The following is a 20,601-nucleotide window of genomic DNA, read 5'->3' as shown; positions in this document are numbered from 1 at the left end:
AAAAAAAAAATATATATATATATATAGTTATACATATTGGTACTAATAATTATCAGAGATTTGTTGTATATATTTTATATTCATAACTCTAAGAAGGAAAGAGAGAGACAGCAAAAAATTAATTCTCTAAATTTGGTAAAATTAAAACGTTTTAAATTTAATATACATATAAAACATAGATAACATATAACACAAAGAATTAATATTTTTAGATTAATATTCTTTAATTCTGTTTAAATTTTGGAAATAGTAATGTTTAATTAGTTTACAAATTTATTTATGGCTTCTCACTATTTACATAATTTCTTTATTTTATTATCATCAAATATATATATTTCAATTATCTACAAATATATTTAATCATTTAAATTTATAAGAATTAAACTTTTTTTTTAATTTAACGAATTTATTTTTTTTCAACTTTAAACAATATGATTAATTTATGCAACGTGTATTAATCGATAATTTAATTGTTTCTGCTGTCTATCAATATTTATTATTTTCTTACTTAGTAAAAATTTTTACAAATAACGAAGGAATTTATCAATAAGAAATTCTTAGAGAAATGTGTGCCGTACACTAAGATAAATAGAGGTCTCAGTAATGTATTACGATGAGAATGTAAATGTAACTGTACAAAGAAATACCGCAAATATCTCTGACTCTGTACGTCTACAAACTTCAAAGACATTCTCTCTACGATGAAAAAAAATAACGATATATATCATACTTATCGAAATAAAAGATATTTACGTACAAAAAGGATAAGAAAATAAAGAAACGAGATATTTTTGTTTTATACATTAAAAATATAATGTTTCTGCAACTTATTGTTACTTAATGATCATCTAATCAACAATTGTATTGTACGTTATAAGAGAGGCCATATACATGTATATTACGTATATTCATCGTAAAATATAAAATACGCAAACAACTGTACCTGATCATGAAGAATTTTATTTTTTCTTTGCACGAGTTTAAACAAATTGATATTTTTTTATACAGTAAAATATAGGATAAATCAACATATAAATTTTGGTAAAGCTTAGTAGAACATTCACCAAAAGTATTCATACATGTACGTGTTTGTTGTGTGTGTGCTTATCACACTTTATGTGCTTCACCAGTGTTACATATTCACACATAAACAAACACATATATATTCATATATATGCATGCATATGCATATATATATACATAAAGTCGCACACAAATAAAAGAGAAAACGTAAGGCTTATTATTCGTATAGTTATACTTCGCTGTACGCTTCGCTACATATCTTTGGACAGCGTAATATATTAATGTTAACATATAAAACTCTCAACATCTTTATATCGGAAATGAAAGTTCCTCGTTCTAGTTCTTAGTTATACATTTTACGTATGTATACGAAAACAGTCCTATGCAATCGTCATTTCAATAAGTAGCATTTCGGAGATATTCTATTATATATAGTTAAACAAATCGGACTACCTTGTGCTCGATTATAAAAATCGTAAGAAAATTATCCTCGTACAAATCTTAATTTTCTGAGCACTATTATTTTTTACATCACATCGAATGTATAACATTAGCAAAGAGCAAAGAGCAAAGTCATCATATCTGATTATAAAATACAGCTACTTGCTTTTCTTTTTAATTTTAACCCTAGGATACTAAGATCACAAAGAAATGAATACGCTAAATAGATACGTTACAGAAACGTATTAAGTTAGAAACAGGTAACAATAATGATTTTCATCTTTCCAATCATTTAATAGTATAATTTTTTCGTTGTACAACAAAAATATAGAACATCACAAAAAATATTTAAAATGTATTTTTGGGAGAAGTTATGTTAACGGTTATATAATTCAATTATAGATGCGTTAAAATTAACTCTTAATACAATTTTAACAATATTAGACTCAGTAAAGAGAAAAATTAATAAAAGCTTTCTCCATTTAAATGTTAATACGTTTTCCAATATACACGTCGATCTCTTTACGCATTATTAATATTAAAAACGGTGATCAGTATTCTAAGGTTAAATCATTACTTTTAATGAACAACGCCTCTCGCGCAATGTATCGTACATACTGTTTAGCAAAGAGTTGTTAAATAAAAATATATCTCCATTATAATTGCAATGTACATCTCTATGTACGTCAAATAATAAATAAAGAAGGCTGAATATATCTTTTCGCACGATATTATTCAGATATTCATGCAAAATATAAGTAATTGAAGACGCGAAATGCAAAATGCAATATCAGTCTAATAATTATAACTTTCGACGCGTATTCTTTTTTCTTTACTTTTTATATAAAGAGTGATATTCTATATATATTCTTAAATTCCATATTAATAATATTAAAAACTGTAAAAGTACTTATAAAAACATTGGCCTTCACAATATTAATAACATAACGATGTTTAAGTAACAACAAAGTTTTATCAGTTTTTCTTTTCAATAATGTAAACAATTGTAATTATTTTAAATTAAATCAACTCAATACAATGAATACTAATACAAAGATAAACTGTTTTAACAACACTAAAACTATCAAAATAAATTGCATATGCATCATGTAAATAAAGAATTATTACTTTTAGATAAATCTTGCTTGTGTCAGTATCGATAGCAAAAATACCATGTATAAATTTGATCTTAATATTAATATTGAAGTAAATCTTCTGGATAGTACCAAAGCTATATACACCACGTCAAACCGCTGCCCTTATTTATACATGCAGGGTGAGACACGTAAAATATAACACATTAATTTCTTTCATATATCTATACTTTAAGGAAAAAATACTTTAACCCTTTTGTCCCGAGTGACACACATAGATACCATAAATGTACTATATTCAGGGACGAAAGGATTAACTAATAATTAAGTTTTAGGGGAAATATATATTTTTGATGAGGTTAACAGTTTTTTCATAAATGTATATTTGAAAAATTGTGTAATAACTGTATCATTTTGTTGATTGAAAATCAATCTTTTCTTATGATATTTATAGTCAAAATTGCGATTAATTCAATGATATTCATCTTCCACGTAAAATATCTTTGTTATTTTTAAGAATAGTACAAAATATCGTAAAGTGACATTATTCAGTTCGTAAAAGTATGTGTGTGTATATATACATGCCCTTTCAAATTGAAAAATATACATCTTATATACACACACACACTTTAAAATATTTTACTTTGTTCTCAAGAGCAATAAAGATATTTTAAGTGATAAAAATAAACAGACTACACAGCATAGTGATGATTTTGTGACGGTAATTTAAGTTTTAAGTTTATTATACAACGCCCGACACACATTTCTATATTTTCATATAAGCGTATATTAACAAAGAAATACGTTCAGAAATATGATCAATCGATGACATGCCTCACCCTATTATACATGCATATATGTGATATATCTGCGATATATTATATTAATAATGTAAATGTAGTACTAATAATTTTAGGCATTAGTAAGTTTTCCCAGTGTTTATAAAAAATGTTTAAATAACTCGTGCAACTCACAATGTCAAAGATTGGTCTTATATTTTACATTTCACGACTTCAATTTTATTGTTTGAGGCGTATCGATATTAACAAATTAAAAGATACACGGACAGCGGGATATACTATGTTCCAATGCCTCTAACTAAGGCTATAAGACGGATTGAATTTAAATGACGCTCGAAAAAGTAATTTTAAAGACGTAAGCAAATCACATGGAATGTATACGTCAGGAAATTATATCATCTAGAGTTACAAAACGAATCTGGTTATGTTAACGGATTCTAATGTGTATACGAATTTCTTACATTTATCTGAAAAGTTCCACCATGCTACGTTGACAACTGTGTACTATTCAATATATTGTTATTGTGTGTCTATATAGTTTATCTTTTTCTTTTAATATAAGAACTAACAATACTTTGTACAAGTTTTATGATACAAATATATTAAGATTATTCGGTTCATGTACTGTGTTGTATAATTTAGAGTTTATTACACGTCTCAATCTTTTATTGTAGACGTGTAAACGATGTCTTCCCTCTTTTATAACGTTAGGAGTTTTTACGGGTTTTGTTTTATCTTCTTGTGTTCTTTATTGAGAGAAATTTAAATTTACACGTATACGTGTCTCCACTGGCAAACGTATTCTTCGTTTCTATTCATTTCGATGATGATATCAATCGTGAAGTGTCCTCATGGTTCTGATATTTTGGTTTGCCATGAGTGAAAGGCAGGTATTTGTACTTAATCATATGCTAGAAATAATAAAAAGCCACATTAATTATAACTACTTAACTCACATTAAAGATAAACAGAACAATTAGATTAATACGATTGTATGTGTGTGTATGTGCAGTTAATAAAATTTAAATTAAAAATTTAAAACACATTATTTACTATTTTTTATATATCTCTATTTTTATTAAAATCTTCAATGCAATGTCAAAGCTGTTATATAGTTTTGTTAGCAATATTATTGTGTCTTAAGGTAATAAAGAAAATTATTTCTTACCACTATCTGTCGCTTCATTGTAATGATGAATAGCATTATGAAATATAGCACAAGAATCGGCCAGAATACTGGTACATTAAAACAATCGAATAATGTGCATATCATAGCAAAAACTGTAGACTTTGTCATTGAATACCAAAATTTGAATTCAGGTAATCTCCTGATAAATGGTCTAAACTCCTCATTAGACCTTGTAGGTAATTCAGGACCTTCTCCATCTATAATTGTCACTCATTGAAATTATATATCACATAAAATTTTTAAATTAAGACTTAAATATCCATAATTTTTTAATTATAGTTTAACTTTGTAATTTTTCTAATACAATTGCTATTTTCGAATCCATTTTATGAATTAACTTTTTTTTCATGTGATTTTATAATTGTATACAAACTTTTGTACATAGAAATCTAATAAGACACTCACCATCAAAATCCATGGCAGGATCAATTTTTGGCGTGAGGAATGCTATGAATAAATTGAGGTGATAAATTCCTAATGCGTATGTCACAACATACCATCCCTGAAAATATGAAAGTGTTTCTGTAGTACTAAACAAAAAAACAATAAAAATACTAACAATAAAAATCAAATTTACTACTCAGAAAAAAAAATATCATACTTGCGAGATAAATATACGTAGAAAAAAAAGAGCTAATAGGAATACAGCAAATATCCATCTTGATATTATATGTGGTGTCCATAAATCCAGGTATCTTTGATATATCTGCAATATGAATGTTTTATGTAATATTATAGTATAGATATAATACTAAAAATTACTTAGAACTTAGGAATTTAGAATTAGAGATACGATTATCAGGCTCGAGTTAGACAAATTGTATAAAATAATATAATGTAAAAAAATATATAAGTATACTGCAGATTCTTTGTCAAAACATAATTTAATGATGTGACAAATTTTGATACGTTTTAATAATACATTTTATATATAAGTAAAGCAAATAAGCAAAAAATCAAGTATAATATTATGTAAGATATTAAATGTTAAATAGATTATTTATTAACCTGTGATACTCTTGTTATCCCCTGACTAAAAACACTCCGTCTGGCTGGACCACCCAAATCTTCATCTTGCATCATTTTCTCTTACTGCAAGCAGAAGATTCTAGTGCTGTCAATATTAACCAGATAGATTTTATATCTATATTCCTGGATATTGTCCAAAATAATCAAATATTCAAGTAATATTTTAATATCATTTATATAGAGTATTTTTAATAAAGATTATATCTTTAAAGATAATAATAGAATAAAAATATATCCTGTTAACATAGTGTCAAAACATATATTTATGTAAAATAAATACTATAACAAATTTTTAATATAGTTACCATTTTTCTGATGCAAAGTTCAATTTACTATAAAAGTAATTAACACATTCTTTATAGTATATTTGCAGTAGTAATATTTATGTTTGCATAAATATAAATATTAATTATATACTTAATATCAGCAAAATTTACACAAGTTTGAAGTCACTATTTTTAGATATAAATGCTTTTTAATAGATTTTTACATTGATCTATTTAAATATGTTTTTGACACTATTGATAGGATATCTTTTACATCATTTTTCCATTCTCTCTTATTACCTTCCTAAAGTAAAACATCTTTTTTAAAAAAACACCTTGTATAAAAAATATTTCATGTTAATTTTTAAAAATTTATATATATATTTAATGAAATCATACAAATGTTCTATCTATAGAAAAGGAATCTTATCCATGGAAAATATATCAGAAATTCCAAAATTGGCAAGAATTATTATATTTCTATAAACTTTTTAAAAATTATCCGGATACTGTAATATTTGACGATAAATTTTACCACAAATTATCGTCACTTAAACACGTTTACACTAAAACGATTTCAGTTGTGTTCCAAGCCCATTGTAAAAAGAGTGCTACTAATTAATTTTTGCCTATAATCAGAAACAATATATGCATTTATTATAGCCTCTAATTTTTAATTGCTAGTAATCATCGTTTCAGTCGAAACATCGAACAATGTCTCGTAGATTTTAATTATCACCATCACAATCGAGGAGAATTCAAGGTTACGATTGAAGGAATTCCGGCGAATTTAGCCATAAAAAAAGCATGTGCGAGCGAATTATGTTGGAGACGAGGAAGAGCTATTTGATCGATTCATTTATTCCCGACGAATAAACCATCACTCGTAACGTGTCTCAAGAAAAAGCATTATCATCGACATTTTAATCAACGTAGCACATTCGGATGTACACTAACCTTAACCTAACCTCCCGAACAAATACTGATGAAGATAAAACTGAGTATTTGTTCGAGAAAAGTGCAGGGAAACGATTTACCTGCAATATTCGCCGTCTTTTCCGTCGTGCGTAGCACACACTTTGCTGAGTATTTTGTTAAAAAAATATAACACGTCACAACATCAATGACATACTATGATTAGAATACCTACAGCATTACGAAGTGCTCTGGTCGTCGCCGTTTTGCTATCAAATAGGGGACAATAAAATAGGGACAAATTTACATTCGATTCTAGGGATGGGCGATGTTTACCGATTAATCGAAACGGTCGATAGTTTTTTCTAATAATCGATTAATCGGTTCGATGATTTCCTCTTTCGATGCATCGATGTTCGATTGTTTATGTCAGACATTAATAATTTTCTTTATAATTATTTCCTATTTAATAAAAGAAATTTTTTATACTTAAAAAATTTACTATAATATAAAAATTGCGCTTTGCCCATGCAGTACAAAAAACTGCGCTGGTGATCAGTGCCATCTATCAACAGTTGTAATTTAACCAACAGTGGCTGCGTTCAGAAAAACCCTACTCGGTGAGTAGAGTAACATTTAATTAGCCAATCAGGGCAAAAGGAACTAAGATTTATTTATTATGATTGATTTATTAAAGTAACTCTATCAATCGAGTAGGATTTCTGAACATAGCCAGTTTGGGATGCTTTTCATTTACATACACTGTGTTAGGGTGTGTTCCCATTTAGCGCGTCGCGTCGTCCTTCGCGGACCAATCAAATCGTCCCATTTTATTGCCTAACTTTACGACAAATAAAACGGGACGATTTGATTGGTCGACGGACGACGGACAACGGACGACGCAACGGGTGACGCGCTAAGTGAGAAAGCATCCTTACACAAAACTAGTTTATTGATTGCATATTATCTTACAAGATATTTTAGATAATATGTGACTAATAAACTGGATTTGTGTAACTTATAGCGTGTTCGACTGGCCCTGAATTAATCGCTCCGAGAGCGATTAATGATGTTATAAGTCTCTACTAGCCAATCATAAAACTTTTAAGTACTTGTTTGACCAATAAACGTAGACTGAATAACCTAGAGCCAGTCGAATATGTTAATAATGGGTGCTTTCCAGTTGCGTACACCATGTTACACAAAATCAATTTATTGGTTGTATATTATCTTACAAAATATTTTAGATAATATGTAACCAATAAACTGATTTTGTGTACGTGTATATCAAGATGCGTTAAACTGCGTTCCCATTTAGCGCGTCACGCCATTTATTGCGTACTTGACGCCGACTAAAATGGGACGATTTGATTGGCTTAACTCGGACGACGCAACGCGTGACGCGCTAAGTGCAAACTCAGCTTTATGGCTCCTGCACACACGACGCGGTAATGCTTGCTGTGCGGCGAAAGTCCGCGCGACAGCCAATCAATATGTTGTTTTTCCGTAAGAGCTAGAAAGTTATTACGGAAAGCAGCATATTGATTGGCTATCGTGCGAACTTCCGCCACGCGGCAAGCATATGCTGCTTTCCGTAATAACCTTCTAGCTCTTACGGAAAAACAACATAATGATTGGCTGTCGCGCGGACTTCCGCCGCGCAGCGAGCATTATGGTTCCTGCACACAGGACGCGGTAATGCTTGCCACGCGGCGGAAGTTCGCGCGACAGCCAATCCATATGCTGCTTTCCGTAATAACCTTCTAGCTCTTACGGAAAAACAACATAATGATTGGCTGTCGCGCGGACTTCCGCCGCGCAGCGAGCATTATGGTTCCTGCACACAGGACGCGGTAATGCTTGCCACGCGGCGGAAGTTCGCGCGACAGCCAATCCATATGCTGCTTTCCGTAATAACCTTCTAGCTCTTACGGAAAAACAACATAATGATTGGCTGTCGCGCGGACTTCCGCCGCGCAGCGAGCATTATGGTTCCTGCACACAGGACGCGGTAATGCTTGCCACGCGGCGGAAGTTCGCGCGACAGCCAATCAATATGTTGTTTTTCCGTAACAGCTAGAAGATTATTACGAACAGCAGCATATTGATTGGCTGTCGCGCGGACTTCCGCCGCGCAGCGAGCATTATGGTTCCTGCACACAGGACGCGGTAATGCTTACCGCGCGGCGGAAGTTCGCGCGACAGCCAATCAATATGCTGCTGTTCGTAATAATCTTCTAGCTGTTACGGAAAAACAACATATTGATTGGCTGTCGCGCGGACTTTCGCCGCGCGGCAAGCATTACCACGTCCTGTGTGCAGGAGCCATTACCGCATCCTGTGTGCAGGAGCCATTAGCTGGAAAGCACCCTGATTTGTCGTCTACAATGGCAGCAGGAGTAATAGTAAGAAATAAATAGTAAGTAAATAGACCATTATAATCGATTATTTTTGAATCGTGAAAATGGAATTGGTCAATTTGCTTACTGCTTATTTCTCACTATTACTTCTACTGTCATTATAGACGACGAATTAGTCTATGGATGCGTTCCGAAATTCAGATCTATTCGTTTTCGAAGGACTTTTCTGAACTAATGCACACTAGTATAATAGTATAATATGAAGTATTCACATTGCATCGACATCCGACATATGACATCGATATCCAATAAAAGAACTGATTTTTCTGGAGATAAAATATTGCTAGCTAGAAACTTTAGTAAAGAATCTCTACTTTTGGATATCGTATCGTCGTACGGCTGAGTTCCCACTGAGCGCGTCACGCGTCGCGTCGTCTGCCTACGTCACGAGTTAACCAATCAAATCGTTCCATTGGAACAAGTGCGTCTGCGTCGCGCGTTGCGTCATCCCAATTAGAGGATTTGATTGGTTAACTCGTGACGCAGTAGACGACGCGACGCGTGACGCGCTCAGTGGGAACTCAGCCGTACGTCAGATGTTGACGCAGTGTGAATCCTCCAAAACTTTATATTCAGGAGTCGTAGTATGATTCAACGACTAGTCAGACGGGCCTTTACGTTTCAAGTAATACAGTTGCGTCCCTCTTGACTCTCTGTCTCTTTCCGTCTTTCGTGTTGGCGTGATTGCTTCTTCGATGAAAACGAGCCGAGATCTACGTGTTCGGTAAGTTCGCGACGCGATCGGAGCGATGCGTAGTCTCGTACGTGTCGTGCTCGCTTGTGGTTTATTCGCGTAGCTTTAGAGCAACGCGAGCAACGTGATCGGTGGTTCGTCGACGTGATGACGTCAGATCTCGAAGCATAAGCCGAGAACGCGTTTAAAGCCGAGTAGGGCGTGAAAGCGTGTGCGTTCTTTCGTCTCGGCTGGAAGTATGTGCAAATAGCACCGCGTGCGTCCGTTTCATCCGCGGGATAATTATGTTCGGTGCTGTTTCGACGTGATCGACAGTGAATAGTGTACCATGTTTCGCTGCATTCCGATTTTTAAGGGATGTAACAGGCAGGTGGAATACGTTGACAAGCGTCATTGCTCTCTGCCGTGCGTCCCTGACGATATCTTACGCTACTCCCGGAGCTTAGAGGAGCTGCTGCTGGACGCGAATCACATCCGCGATTTGCCAAAAGTAAGTGGGATATTGGTCTCGATGGTGCTGGTGCGGTAGCAAATTCCTTGCTGCCTTTCTCACCTCCGCAATCTTACCTCTTCCCGTCACTGTCTGTGATCATTTCTCCGTCTCTTTCTCGCTCTTTCTCTTTCTCTCTTACTCCTTCGTACCATTGTATTCAGAACGTACGATACGCTACGTACGAGAACGTAACACGCACGAGCGTAATTTGAAAGAAATTTCTATATCTTTTACAATCATCCACACCTACGTATGCACGCACACACATCGTATATACACACGTACACACATATCTATATATATATGTATACATATCATTTTTGCTTCATGCTCAACTAGTGCATATTACGAGCCCTCATCAATATCGCCTTCTCGTACTCGTTTCAGAATTTCTTCAGACTTCAGAGACTACGAAAGCTTGGCCTCAGCGACAATGAAATAAATCGTTTGCCGCCGGACATCCAGAATTTCGAGAATCTCGTGGAACTGGATGTGTCCAGAAATGGTGAGGAATGTACTTGTGTTGTTTTCAATTTAGCGCGATTAGATACTTATTCTACCGTGTGTACTCGCCGCGACGACACGGCGATTTGTGCGCGTCGATGCGTGAACGTCGTTTAGGAATTCGAGCAATTAATCGTAATTAATCCCACTGGGACGAGCAACTCGCGCGCGCAAACGAGTTCTCACGCCCCGTTACTACGTCCTTCCTCCCCGTTCATTGTTGTGTTACTCTTTTGTGCTCGATATTTCAGGACTCATCCTGTGATGCACATCATCGCGATTGCATCGGCGATCGACGGTTCGCTGTCGAGCGAGCGAGGCTCGTGTAGTAACGCGCGTACAAAAGAACGATCTAATGATAGGAAAAAAAAAAGAAAGAAAATGTCGAGCCGAGAATGTATAATCGTCATCGTTGTCGTCATCGGATTAACTTAGGTATCCTCGTGAGAGAGAAGCCGCGGATCCGTTCGAGAGAGAGAAAAATCTCGCGTCATTTAGAATTCGACGCGGCGACTGCTGGCGAGCGTCGACGAGATCCCGTATAACGGTGTATCTTCTTTCGCTTCCTGTCCGTCGTTGCTTCCACCATAGCGCGTCATCGTGCCGCGGCTGCCGTGCCGCGCCACACCAAGCCGAGACGAGCCGAGCCGTTCCGAGCCGCCCCGCCTGTCACTGGCGTCGATCGTAAATATTTCCGCGGCGTATCGTTTTTTCTTTTCCCGTCCCCTACCTGTTGCAACGCGTCTCATTTGTTAGGGAGAATCCGAGAACGGGTACAACCCGAAACTTCTCGGCGCTCATTGTGTCTGAAACTCGGCAAGTGAAAGTTTTTGGGTCACGCCGAGCATACAGAAATGTCAATTTGTGCATGCACATCGTAGCCGTGAAAGAGGAGAGCCGAGAGGAGTTGTCGAATTGCGATAATAGAGAGATAGAGAACAGGAGTTAAATCTGATTATCGCGTTCGAAATGCTAGGCTCTTGATCGCGATGGAGAACTTTTTCTTCTTCGCGCGGACAGCCAACGCGCGATGAACGCGTCGATGTTCGTCCCGATTGATCGTGAAGACATGTCTGATATTTATATTACAGCGCGTGCAACGCGCCGACGAGTTGCACGTAGAGTCGTATGAGCGAGTATTTAAAATCTCCGCGGCGAATGCGTTTACGGGCGAACCTCAACGGGCTCTGAAGAAAGATTTTCATATTAGATTAGTTCCGTCGATGATTGGTGTTGGCCGAGAAAACCAGCTTATTGACAGCGGCACGGTCGATCATGCAGTCGTTACGTGTCGTTACGTTATTACTGCGAGTTTGCTCGATGTAACATCGAGTGATGGTATTTTCATCGCGAGAGGTAAAAACGTCGTAATGCTCTTGCTTTAACGTTTTTTTTATCCGTGATATCTCGCCGTATATTATTATTGTATATAATCTCCCTTCATAAATTGCGTGCAACTGTATGCACGCACGGAGTCCGTCAGAATTCGAACCTGCGAGTTTTTCTCTCGACCCGCCGTCTTCTATCGATTTAATTGACGTCTCTTATCGCAATGAAAATAATTGGCTAGATTGGACATATTAAATCATTGTTATGTACGATTGTTATACAGGGTCATTCTTAGACGTGTGTTAGTGCATTTAGGAGATGAATGTAGAGCTGGAAGAGACAAGGGAAGAAACAAATATAGATGTAAAATATTCTGGAGTTATAACAAATCAAAGAAAATCCTCGACTGTCGTTAGTCGGAATGGAAAATATCCAACGGATTTAAGAATCATTTGAGAGATGTCCGATTTTCTAGCAAATGCGAGACAATATTAAGATGTGTGTTGCAGCGTGTGTCGTGCCAAACGTATAACTTGGATTTCTCTCTCTCTTGTACAATTTTCAATCTTATGTGTAATGATGAGGTTGAAAATCGTAAGAAATTTTAGTAAATTGCGTTTATATTGAACTGCACACAAGCGAATCTGTCCCAGAATGTTAAATAAATTATACTTTAATAATGAGAATTAATTAAAAACAATACAAGCCGTACAAAGATATTGGTAGCGAGTAATTTCTTGCAGAAGAATAATAATGTCGACGAACTTTGTCGTACATCCTTTCGTAGTTCTCTTATTGACTTAAATTCATTCTTAATGATTGAATATCCGAGAGCCTTTTAAAGTTCCGACTCCTCACACCGCAGCCATCTTGATTGATGACACGAGGAAATACATGCCCAAAATTCCTATGTCGAAAAAATTACACTCGCAATCGAAGTGCGCTCGAATGAATCTGTCCCAGAGAAAGCACCGAATAAATCATACTTTGGCAATAAGAATTTTTTACTTCGACGTACTTGCCCAGAAATTCTGGGCATGCATTTCCACGCTTACGACGTCATCGGTCAACAGTTCTGCAACGAGAGATCAGGAGCTTTAATACAAATTTCGTTTAATAATAATAATAAATAATCAGAGATGGATATGTGAGCTAAGGAATAAATTGAAAACCAAGTCCCTACTTCTTGGCTTAAGCTGAATTAAGAATAAATTGATTGATCGAATAATAAATAAATAAATGTCGAGGCACATATGATATATATTGTACAATGACAGATGAGTACTTGTAGCGCTTTCTGTAATTTATCGCAATTGCAAAAATCGATATATCATTGTGACGCTGAATTCCTCTCGCACCACGCACTTCCTCGGTGATGATCCGTCGGTCGTGTCGCTCGTTGGCGTCACGTGACGCGGATCACACCATCGGTAGGCAGGTATTTACGATCAATTATGCATTAGGATACGTTACGTATTTAGGTCCCGTTTACAAAACAATATCCGCGCACTGACTCATCGCGGAATCCGCTATAAAAGTGAGAATAATAGTAACGTGTAGCGATGTAACACGCAACAGGACGGAGGAAACGCATCAGCTCGCTCGCTCGCTCTCAGACGCATGAAAAATCAGCGGATTGTGCGCGAACCACGACAAATTTCGGATCGAGGAGGTTGTCATTTGATTGAGATAGCCGTTGTGTGTGCGTGCATAAACTCATTGCACACTTGAGCTACTCGTCTTCTAAATCCTCCTCCGTATCTCTTCCTCCTCATCTTTTCCCCTTCTCTCTGTTTCATCATAATCCATGTTTACCTCCATTCAAAGCTCCTTCGCGGGGATTACGTCAGTTTTGCTCGTACTGAAGCAATTGGACGCAATTTCTCATTGAAAAGTTCAAGGCCGTTTCGCGTTTCAGAGGATGTCCCGAGTAAAAATTGCTTCGAAATTCAAGGAACGCGATCGTAGATACGTGTGTCTCCCGTTATTATTCAGCAGCTGAAGTTACTCGTCGATTTTCGATTCGTCAGAATCAAGTCGATAGAGAATGAAGGTGCAGCTCGTAAATACGCTTTAAAAGTCAACGGGGGTTTCACCGCTACCCTTTAATGATTTGGGTGTGAATCGGCAAGGTCTTTCTTTTTTCTTCTTCTTTTCTTCGTACCATCTTGTTATCGTCTTTTTATGCCGATTCTCTCAACTCCCGCAAACACGCAACAGAGCGGTGGTTTCCCGTCACCTTCTCTCTAAGGCAAATTACAAAGGCCGAGGGTGGACGTTTCGTGCTATTTATAATGTTTATTGCGGTTGCATCAAAAGGGGCTACCGTCGGCTAGCCGCGATGCCGCGATGGCTTCTGAAAATTGATGGTGCTCGGATGGAAAAAGGGTGTGATATGCACCCGTGGCTGTCTGTGAACCGTCGCATCTCCATTCACCCATGTATTCTTTGTTTATGGAATCGACCCCTGACTCCGCATCGCTCTGTTTCTCTTTTCCCTCTCGGCAAAATGTTCGACAAAATGTTCGACAAAAGACCCACACGGCGCAATTCTTTTTTTCACTTTTTCTGTGTTGGATCCATTCTGATGAAACGTCGGATAGAATTTGGAGTTTGAAATGTCAAAGATTTTATTGAATATTTCTTTTGTAATTAAGCTCCTTTTGATAATATTTACTTTAGCAAGTTTGTTTTGTTGAAATGTATTTCTACAGCTGATCTGCAGCCAATCTCTCATCATCATTATCATTTGATATCGTTTAAAATTGTTGAAAATTAGCTTAATTCTTAATTCGATTTCTTTTAATTTATTTTCTCGAAGCATTAACAAGATGAAACATTCTCGATTCCGGACTTTTAGTTGAGACATGCTCTCATGCGATGAAAAAAGTCAACGGCTGAGGGAATCTGGTTTGTCGCAGTGGATTTTTACTGGCGGAATCACGCTTTGTTGTACATAATTTCCTCTGGTCACTGTCGCGGTGCGTTTGACTCGCACGTATGACGGAATCTCTCTCTCTCTCTCTCTCTATTTGAACGTTCATAAAGCGAAACGCAACAGGTCGTGTAGCCCCTTTTTGTTTTATATAACGGAATATGTTGAATACGATTTAAATGAGCAGAACCGCTTGTACGTAGAGAAGTCATTTACAAAATAGTTAATTACCAAAGCTCGCGTATTTCGAGAGCTAACACTCTGTTCTGTAGCCATGCATTTTGTAAAAATGTAATTTTTGAACCGTTTCTCGTTTATGATCAAGATGTGTTATAACTATGTTCTCTCGTTCCTTTCTTGCTTATCTTGCTCGAGCAATATTGAGTAATACACTATTGCTCGAGTAATATTGGAAACGATATCGTTGATGAGCTTACAATCAACCAATGCTTATCTTACTTCACAGATATACCGGACATTCCTGAGAACATCAAGAACTTACGGGCGCTACAGGTGGCAGACTTCAGTAGTAATCCTATTCCAAGGTTACTTAATTATTCTTATCTCTCTGCTATTTTTAAGTATCTGTTCACATCGTATATGATGCCTTTCGATGTTGTCAAGAGCAGATATTCTCGTCTCTCTCCAACCCGACATAAAGTGAACTTTGATTTTGTCACTTGTTTCAGGCTTCCAGCAGGATTCGTACAGCTAAGAAATTTAACTGTGCTTGGACTTAATGACATGTCCCTCACGAACTTGCCACCTGATTTTGGAAGGTAATACCGAAGTAAATTTAAAAACTGCAGTATCCGATTATCGTGTGGATAATGTATTTTTTTCTTGGTGTTTAGCTTGGAAGCATTGCAGTCACTGGAATTAAGAGAAAATTTGCTCAAATCCTTGCCTGAGTCGCTCTCTCAGCTCTTTAAACTCGAGCGGCTGGATCTTGGTGATAATGAAATTGAGGAATTGGTAAGAACGATCGTAATTTTACGAACGATTCTTTTCTTCCCGAGTCTCTATCATTGATAATACTCTGATAATGGTTCTGAGGAAAAAAAAATAGTATATAGAGGGTAATTTTATCTTCAGTATCATATCACGCTGTGATTATAAATGTAATTTTTATGGACATTTAATGCTTTATAAATGTTACATCATACGTACTTAATTGCCTCTTTAGTTGTATTTGATTTCGTGCTGTGGTTTTTACGTCGAGCGACGAAACTATAGCCTCGGTTATAAATGGAATTAAAGGAATCGGCTATTTTTATTGCGCTTCCTTTCCTCAGCCTGCACATATAGGAAAGTTACCAGCTCTGCAAGAGTTGTGGCTCGATCACAATCAATTACAACACTTACCGCCTGAAATTGGTGAACTGAAGACGCTGGCGTGCTTAGACGTTTCGGAAAATCGCCTAGAAGATCTCCCCGATGAAATTGGCGGACTCGAGTCGTTGACGGATCTGCACTTGTCGCAGAACGTCATCGAGAAGTTACCTGACGGACTCGGCGAACTCAAAAAGTTAACTATTCTCAAAGTAGATCAAAATAGACTTTCTACTCTAAACCCGAATATAGGAAGGTGAGTGAACGTGAAATCTCCGCTGTCTCGTCTCAACGAAATTGTGCATGAGTTATTAGATAAAAATGGAAAGCTCTTGCTGTATATTTTATATTATTGTATATTTTTCAGGTGCGAGAATTTACAAGAGCTGATTCTTACAGAGAATTTTCTTTTAGAGCTACCAATATCTATAGGCAAACTTCACAATTTAAATAATTTGAATGTTGATAGAAATAGCGTGCAATCTCTACCAATAGAAATCGGTAAGATGTTTAATTATAAAAGGCAACTTTTCGTCATACGATATTACATAGACTAAAAATATGCAAATCTTAAAGAAACGATTCAACGCAATTATATAACTTTTGTATTTTTTTCATTTTATAGGAAATCTGAAGAAGTTGGGCGTACTGTCTTTAAGAGACAATAAATTACAATATCTTCCGACTGAAGTGGGACAATGTAGCGCACTTCATGTTTTAGACGTATCTGGTAACAGGTATACCATCTCTCTTATACTTTGCGATTTGTAGTTATTATCAGCTTTATTATAGTTAGCAAAGAGTTTTTTTTTTTTTTAAAGGAAGATTTTGAAACATAGCATCTTGATTAAGTACATCTATGTTGTTTATCTCTTATTAATTTTAAATAAATGATTGTTTACAATTATATTGTATAGGTTACACTATTTACCATATTCCTTAATTACCTTGAGCTTGAAAGCAGTATGGTTAAGTGAAAATCAGGCGCAACCAATGTTAACGTTCCAAACGGACGTTGATGAGGAAACGGGACAAGAAGTGCTAACATGTTTTCTTTTACCACAATTGGAATTCCATCCTGATGGTTAGTAATCGAGAAATTCGTCGTATTTAATCGTGTATTGATTCTAAGGTGGAACAAAGCAAACAATTGACACATAATTCTGTTTATCTTGCTTTATAGATTCAGGTAGGCTAGGAATGCTGGTTGGTATGAGAAATGTTCATGGTGAAACGCGCGAGTTGAGCGATGACGAAGGTTGGCAAGAAAGAGAAGCATCAAGGACACATTCAGTGAAATTTACTGATGAGCCACCAGAAGCTGATAAAGAGGTATGTTTATTTAACTTCTTCTTTTTTGTAATCTATGTCACTGTTTTCTTTTTAACTTTTTCGTTTTCTTTAGACGCCATTTGTACGCCAAAACACACCACATCCAAAAGAATTGAAAGCTAAGGCACATAAGTTATTCAGCAAAGGAAAAAGTGAAAGCCGGTCGGCATCTACGGATGATCAGGTAAATCTTTAGCATTTTATGAAAATACAACATTCTAATTATTCTCGCACTTAGCTCTTATATAGTATAATGGCTTTATTTTACTTTTGTTTGCAAGTTAACGTAAAACTTTTGCAGGATGTTTCTCAAACATTTGGACTAGATAAAACTGAATCGGAAATACCAATCAATTCTGCAGACATGCCACAGTCTGTTTCTGAGCAAGAGGGACCCGTGGAATATAGTACTGTACAAAATGACCATAAAGTACCCATATCAGAATCAGAAAATACTGGTGCTCAGTTTAATAAAGAGGCAGACACTCCGCACATTCAGAATGCTACAGAATTTAACGCAGTAAGTAATTTATAGAAATCTTTTGATTATAATATATAGTCATTATATTATCAATTATTTCTTTTATTCGATATGTCGATATTTGATATTAATTAAAATAGTTATCGACTAAAGCATATCTACGTACGCTCACAACTTATGTCGTTATGTCTGATCCTGTTAATATAAGAAAATTATTTTCACAGAATGCAAGAACTGAAAATTCTGTCTTAGAATCAAAAGATCAGGACGAAGAAGAGTCTGAGAATGAAGATATGCAAAGACACGTAGAGTTCAGTATTGTAGAAGATTCAAATTATGATGAAACTTGTGATTCTAATAAGCCCAATAAACTGCAGCGTAGAGACACTCCACATCACCTAAAAAACAAACGCATTCAAGCAGTTGACAAAGAGAAAGTAGCTTCCATTATCGCACAGGTTGATATTTTACTTATCAACAAATAAAAAATTTGTAACGTAGTTATACATAAAAAATATTTATAGTGGACACATCTTTTCGAAATTCGAAAAATGTCCCGAAAAGACTGAATACCAAAACAATGCCGAAATATAAGTTTCCTAAAATATTGAAAATATGCAATTATTCCGAAAAATTATAATACCAAAACCCAAACTTCTTATCATAATTAAGATTAATATAATTTTTAATCTTATATATATTCACATAAGTCCGAAAAGTATTAAAGAGTTGAAAAATTATTATATATGAGTACTCTAATTATAATGATACATGATTCATATGACATACATATGAATCAACAATGATAATAAATATTCGACAGACAATACGTGGAATATAACGATATAATTAATTTTTGTAAAGGAACATTTTCTATCGATCATATGTCCACTATATTTATTAATAGTTAACATATTAACGTATTAAAAATCTGTAAGATGTGTTCAAATCATATTTAGTATTAATATCTATATATATATATTATATATATATATATATATATATATATATATATATATATATATATATATATATTATATATTATATATATATTGTATTTATAGGCATTGAAAAAAGTTGACGCTGAGTCTTCTATACCTGCACCAATACAAGTAGAATCCACGGAAACATTTGATACACATAGTCAAGGTGAATGTGAGAATGAAATTTAACAGTAATTGCATAGTTACACTAAAGTTTATTTATTATATATCACATTTTCCCACAAGACAGTTTAAGTGTTTGCATATTAATCGACGTTTGTTTATTCCATCTTTATCGAGATTATAGATTATATAATTGTTATCTTGTAGTAGTGATAAAATTGTTTAGGTGAAAGAGGAATCTCTAATTTTAAAGGCCATTCACGTCGTGTGAATTTTATCATTTGATAAAAGAGGGAGACACGATAAGAGTCTTACTCACCTACCATCTTATCTTTCCAGTTATAATCCAGTTATCAGAGTGTATCTCTCGATAGTTCAGTATATACATTTAGTATGGAAGTTGAGACATTCTGATAGAATATTCGTTTATATGTGGCGTGTGATATTTCTTTCGCGGATAGAATAAAACAAAAGAATTATTTGACAGAATGTCCAAACAATATAAATGTTATATTAGAAACAAAAATATCAGAACAAAGAAATGTCGGTACATGGAATTCGTAACAGTGTACTATGTATTCATCAATATTCGATAAAAATGTATTAACGTGCTGCACAAAAAAAGTTGCTAATTAGAGATTTACTATTTTAGATGCAACATCTGACATTGAGCCAACGTTGGAAATACGAGAGGAGCAATATGAAATTCATATAGAAAGAACGACAGGTGGTTTAGGTTTGTCAATTGCTGGTGGTAAAGGATCGACACCTTTCAAAGGTGAAGATGAGGGAATATTTATTTCAAAAGTTACCGAAGGTAAGTATTTCTATATAAGCGATTAACTCTATGAAAATCAATGTATTCAATTTTATATCTAATAATTTTATATTCAACGCTAACATTTTTTATTATTTATTAATTCTATTAACTTTTTTTATTGCATTATTGCACGTTGTACAAATATTTTTGTTATATTTTACAACATTCGTTTACGTAATAATTATTTATTTTGTGTATTTTTAGGTGGGCCTGCAGATCTGGCTGGTTTAAGGATAGGGGATAAAGTAATATCCGTAAATGGAGTATCGGTAGTAAATGTAGATCATTACGATGCCGTGGAAGTATTGAAAGCGTGTGGACGTGTTCTTGTGTTAGTTATCATAAGGGAAGTAACAAGGATAGTTCCACCATATGAGGAGGTATGTAGAAATAATTTT

At 35.0% G+C, this 20,601-nt stretch overlaps 2 protein-coding genes across 9 annotated transcripts in view; one reads left to right on the top strand and one right to left on the bottom strand.

The window, feature by feature from the left end:
- Positions 1–940: 940 nt before the first annotated feature.
- On the bottom strand, positions 941–7,064 carry LOC116853965 (protein RER1). 6 transcript variants are annotated; one of them, XM_032835372.1, is made up of 7 exons: positions 6,880–7,022; positions 6,378–6,471; positions 5,556–5,639; positions 5,149–5,253; positions 4,953–5,049; positions 4,527–4,744; positions 4,118–4,269 (listed from the first exon to the last, which is right to left on the bottom strand). In XM_032835372.1, exons 3-7 carry the CDS (start codon positions 5,628–5,630, stop codon positions 4,174–4,176), a joined length of 591 nt encoding a protein of 196 aa, XP_032691263.1. In that variant the 5' UTR covers positions 5,631–5,639; positions 6,378–6,471; positions 6,880–7,022; the 3' UTR covers positions 4,118–4,173. The 6 variants fall into 6 exon arrangements, with proteins under 6 accessions (XP_032691260.1, XP_032691263.1, XP_032691262.1 ...); XM_032835369.1 differs by lacking the exon at positions 6,378–6,471 and having other exon boundaries at positions 941–4,269; positions 6,880–7,046; XM_032835371.1 differs by lacking the exon at positions 6,378–6,471 and having other exon boundaries at positions 6,993–7,064.
- A 2,712-nt stretch (positions 7,065–9,776) lies between these two features.
- LOC116854067 (protein lap4) overlaps positions 9,777–20,601 on the top strand; it is a 28,993-nt gene continuing 18,168 nt past the window's right edge. Inside the window, exons 1-16 of one of the 3 annotated variants that reach the window (XM_032835588.1) lie at positions 9,777–10,361; positions 10,752–10,869; positions 15,599–15,677; positions 15,822–15,911; positions 15,987–16,107; positions 16,428–16,720; positions 16,832–16,965; positions 17,090–17,201; positions 17,382–17,548; positions 17,648–17,796; positions 17,870–17,980; positions 18,098–18,316; positions 18,502–18,735; positions 19,342–19,426; positions 20,036–20,200; positions 20,408–20,583. In XM_032835588.1, the coding sequence (XP_032691479.1) occupies positions 10,200–10,361; positions 10,752–10,869; positions 15,599–15,677; positions 15,822–15,911; positions 15,987–16,107; positions 16,428–16,720; positions 16,832–16,965; positions 17,090–17,201; positions 17,382–17,548; positions 17,648–17,796; positions 17,870–17,980; positions 18,098–18,316; positions 18,502–18,735; positions 19,342–19,426; positions 20,036–20,200; positions 20,408–20,583 (2,415 nt within the window). In that variant the 5' untranslated portion in view covers positions 9,777–10,199. Of the gene's footprint in view, positions 10,362–10,751; positions 10,870–13,723; positions 13,870–15,598; positions 15,678–15,821; positions 15,912–15,986; positions 16,108–16,427; positions 16,721–16,831; positions 16,966–17,089; positions 17,202–17,381; positions 17,549–17,647; positions 17,797–17,869; positions 17,981–18,097; positions 18,317–18,501; positions 18,736–19,341; positions 19,427–20,035; positions 20,201–20,407; positions 20,584–20,601 lie in introns of those variants that run through there. The other 2 variants (XM_032835589.1, XM_032835590.1) reach the window with 2 other exon arrangements.

The sequence above is a fragment of the Odontomachus brunneus genome, unplaced genomic scaffold, assembly GCF_010583005.1.
Source record: "Odontomachus brunneus isolate Ranch 3 - 2012 unplaced genomic scaffold, Obru_v1 Obru_scaffold_007, whole genome shotgun sequence".
Taxonomy (NCBI): domain Eukaryota; kingdom Metazoa; phylum Arthropoda; class Insecta; order Hymenoptera; family Formicidae; genus Odontomachus; species Odontomachus brunneus.
Note: the sequence above shows the minus strand (reverse complement) of the source record. Positions and strands in the feature narration are given on the sequence as shown.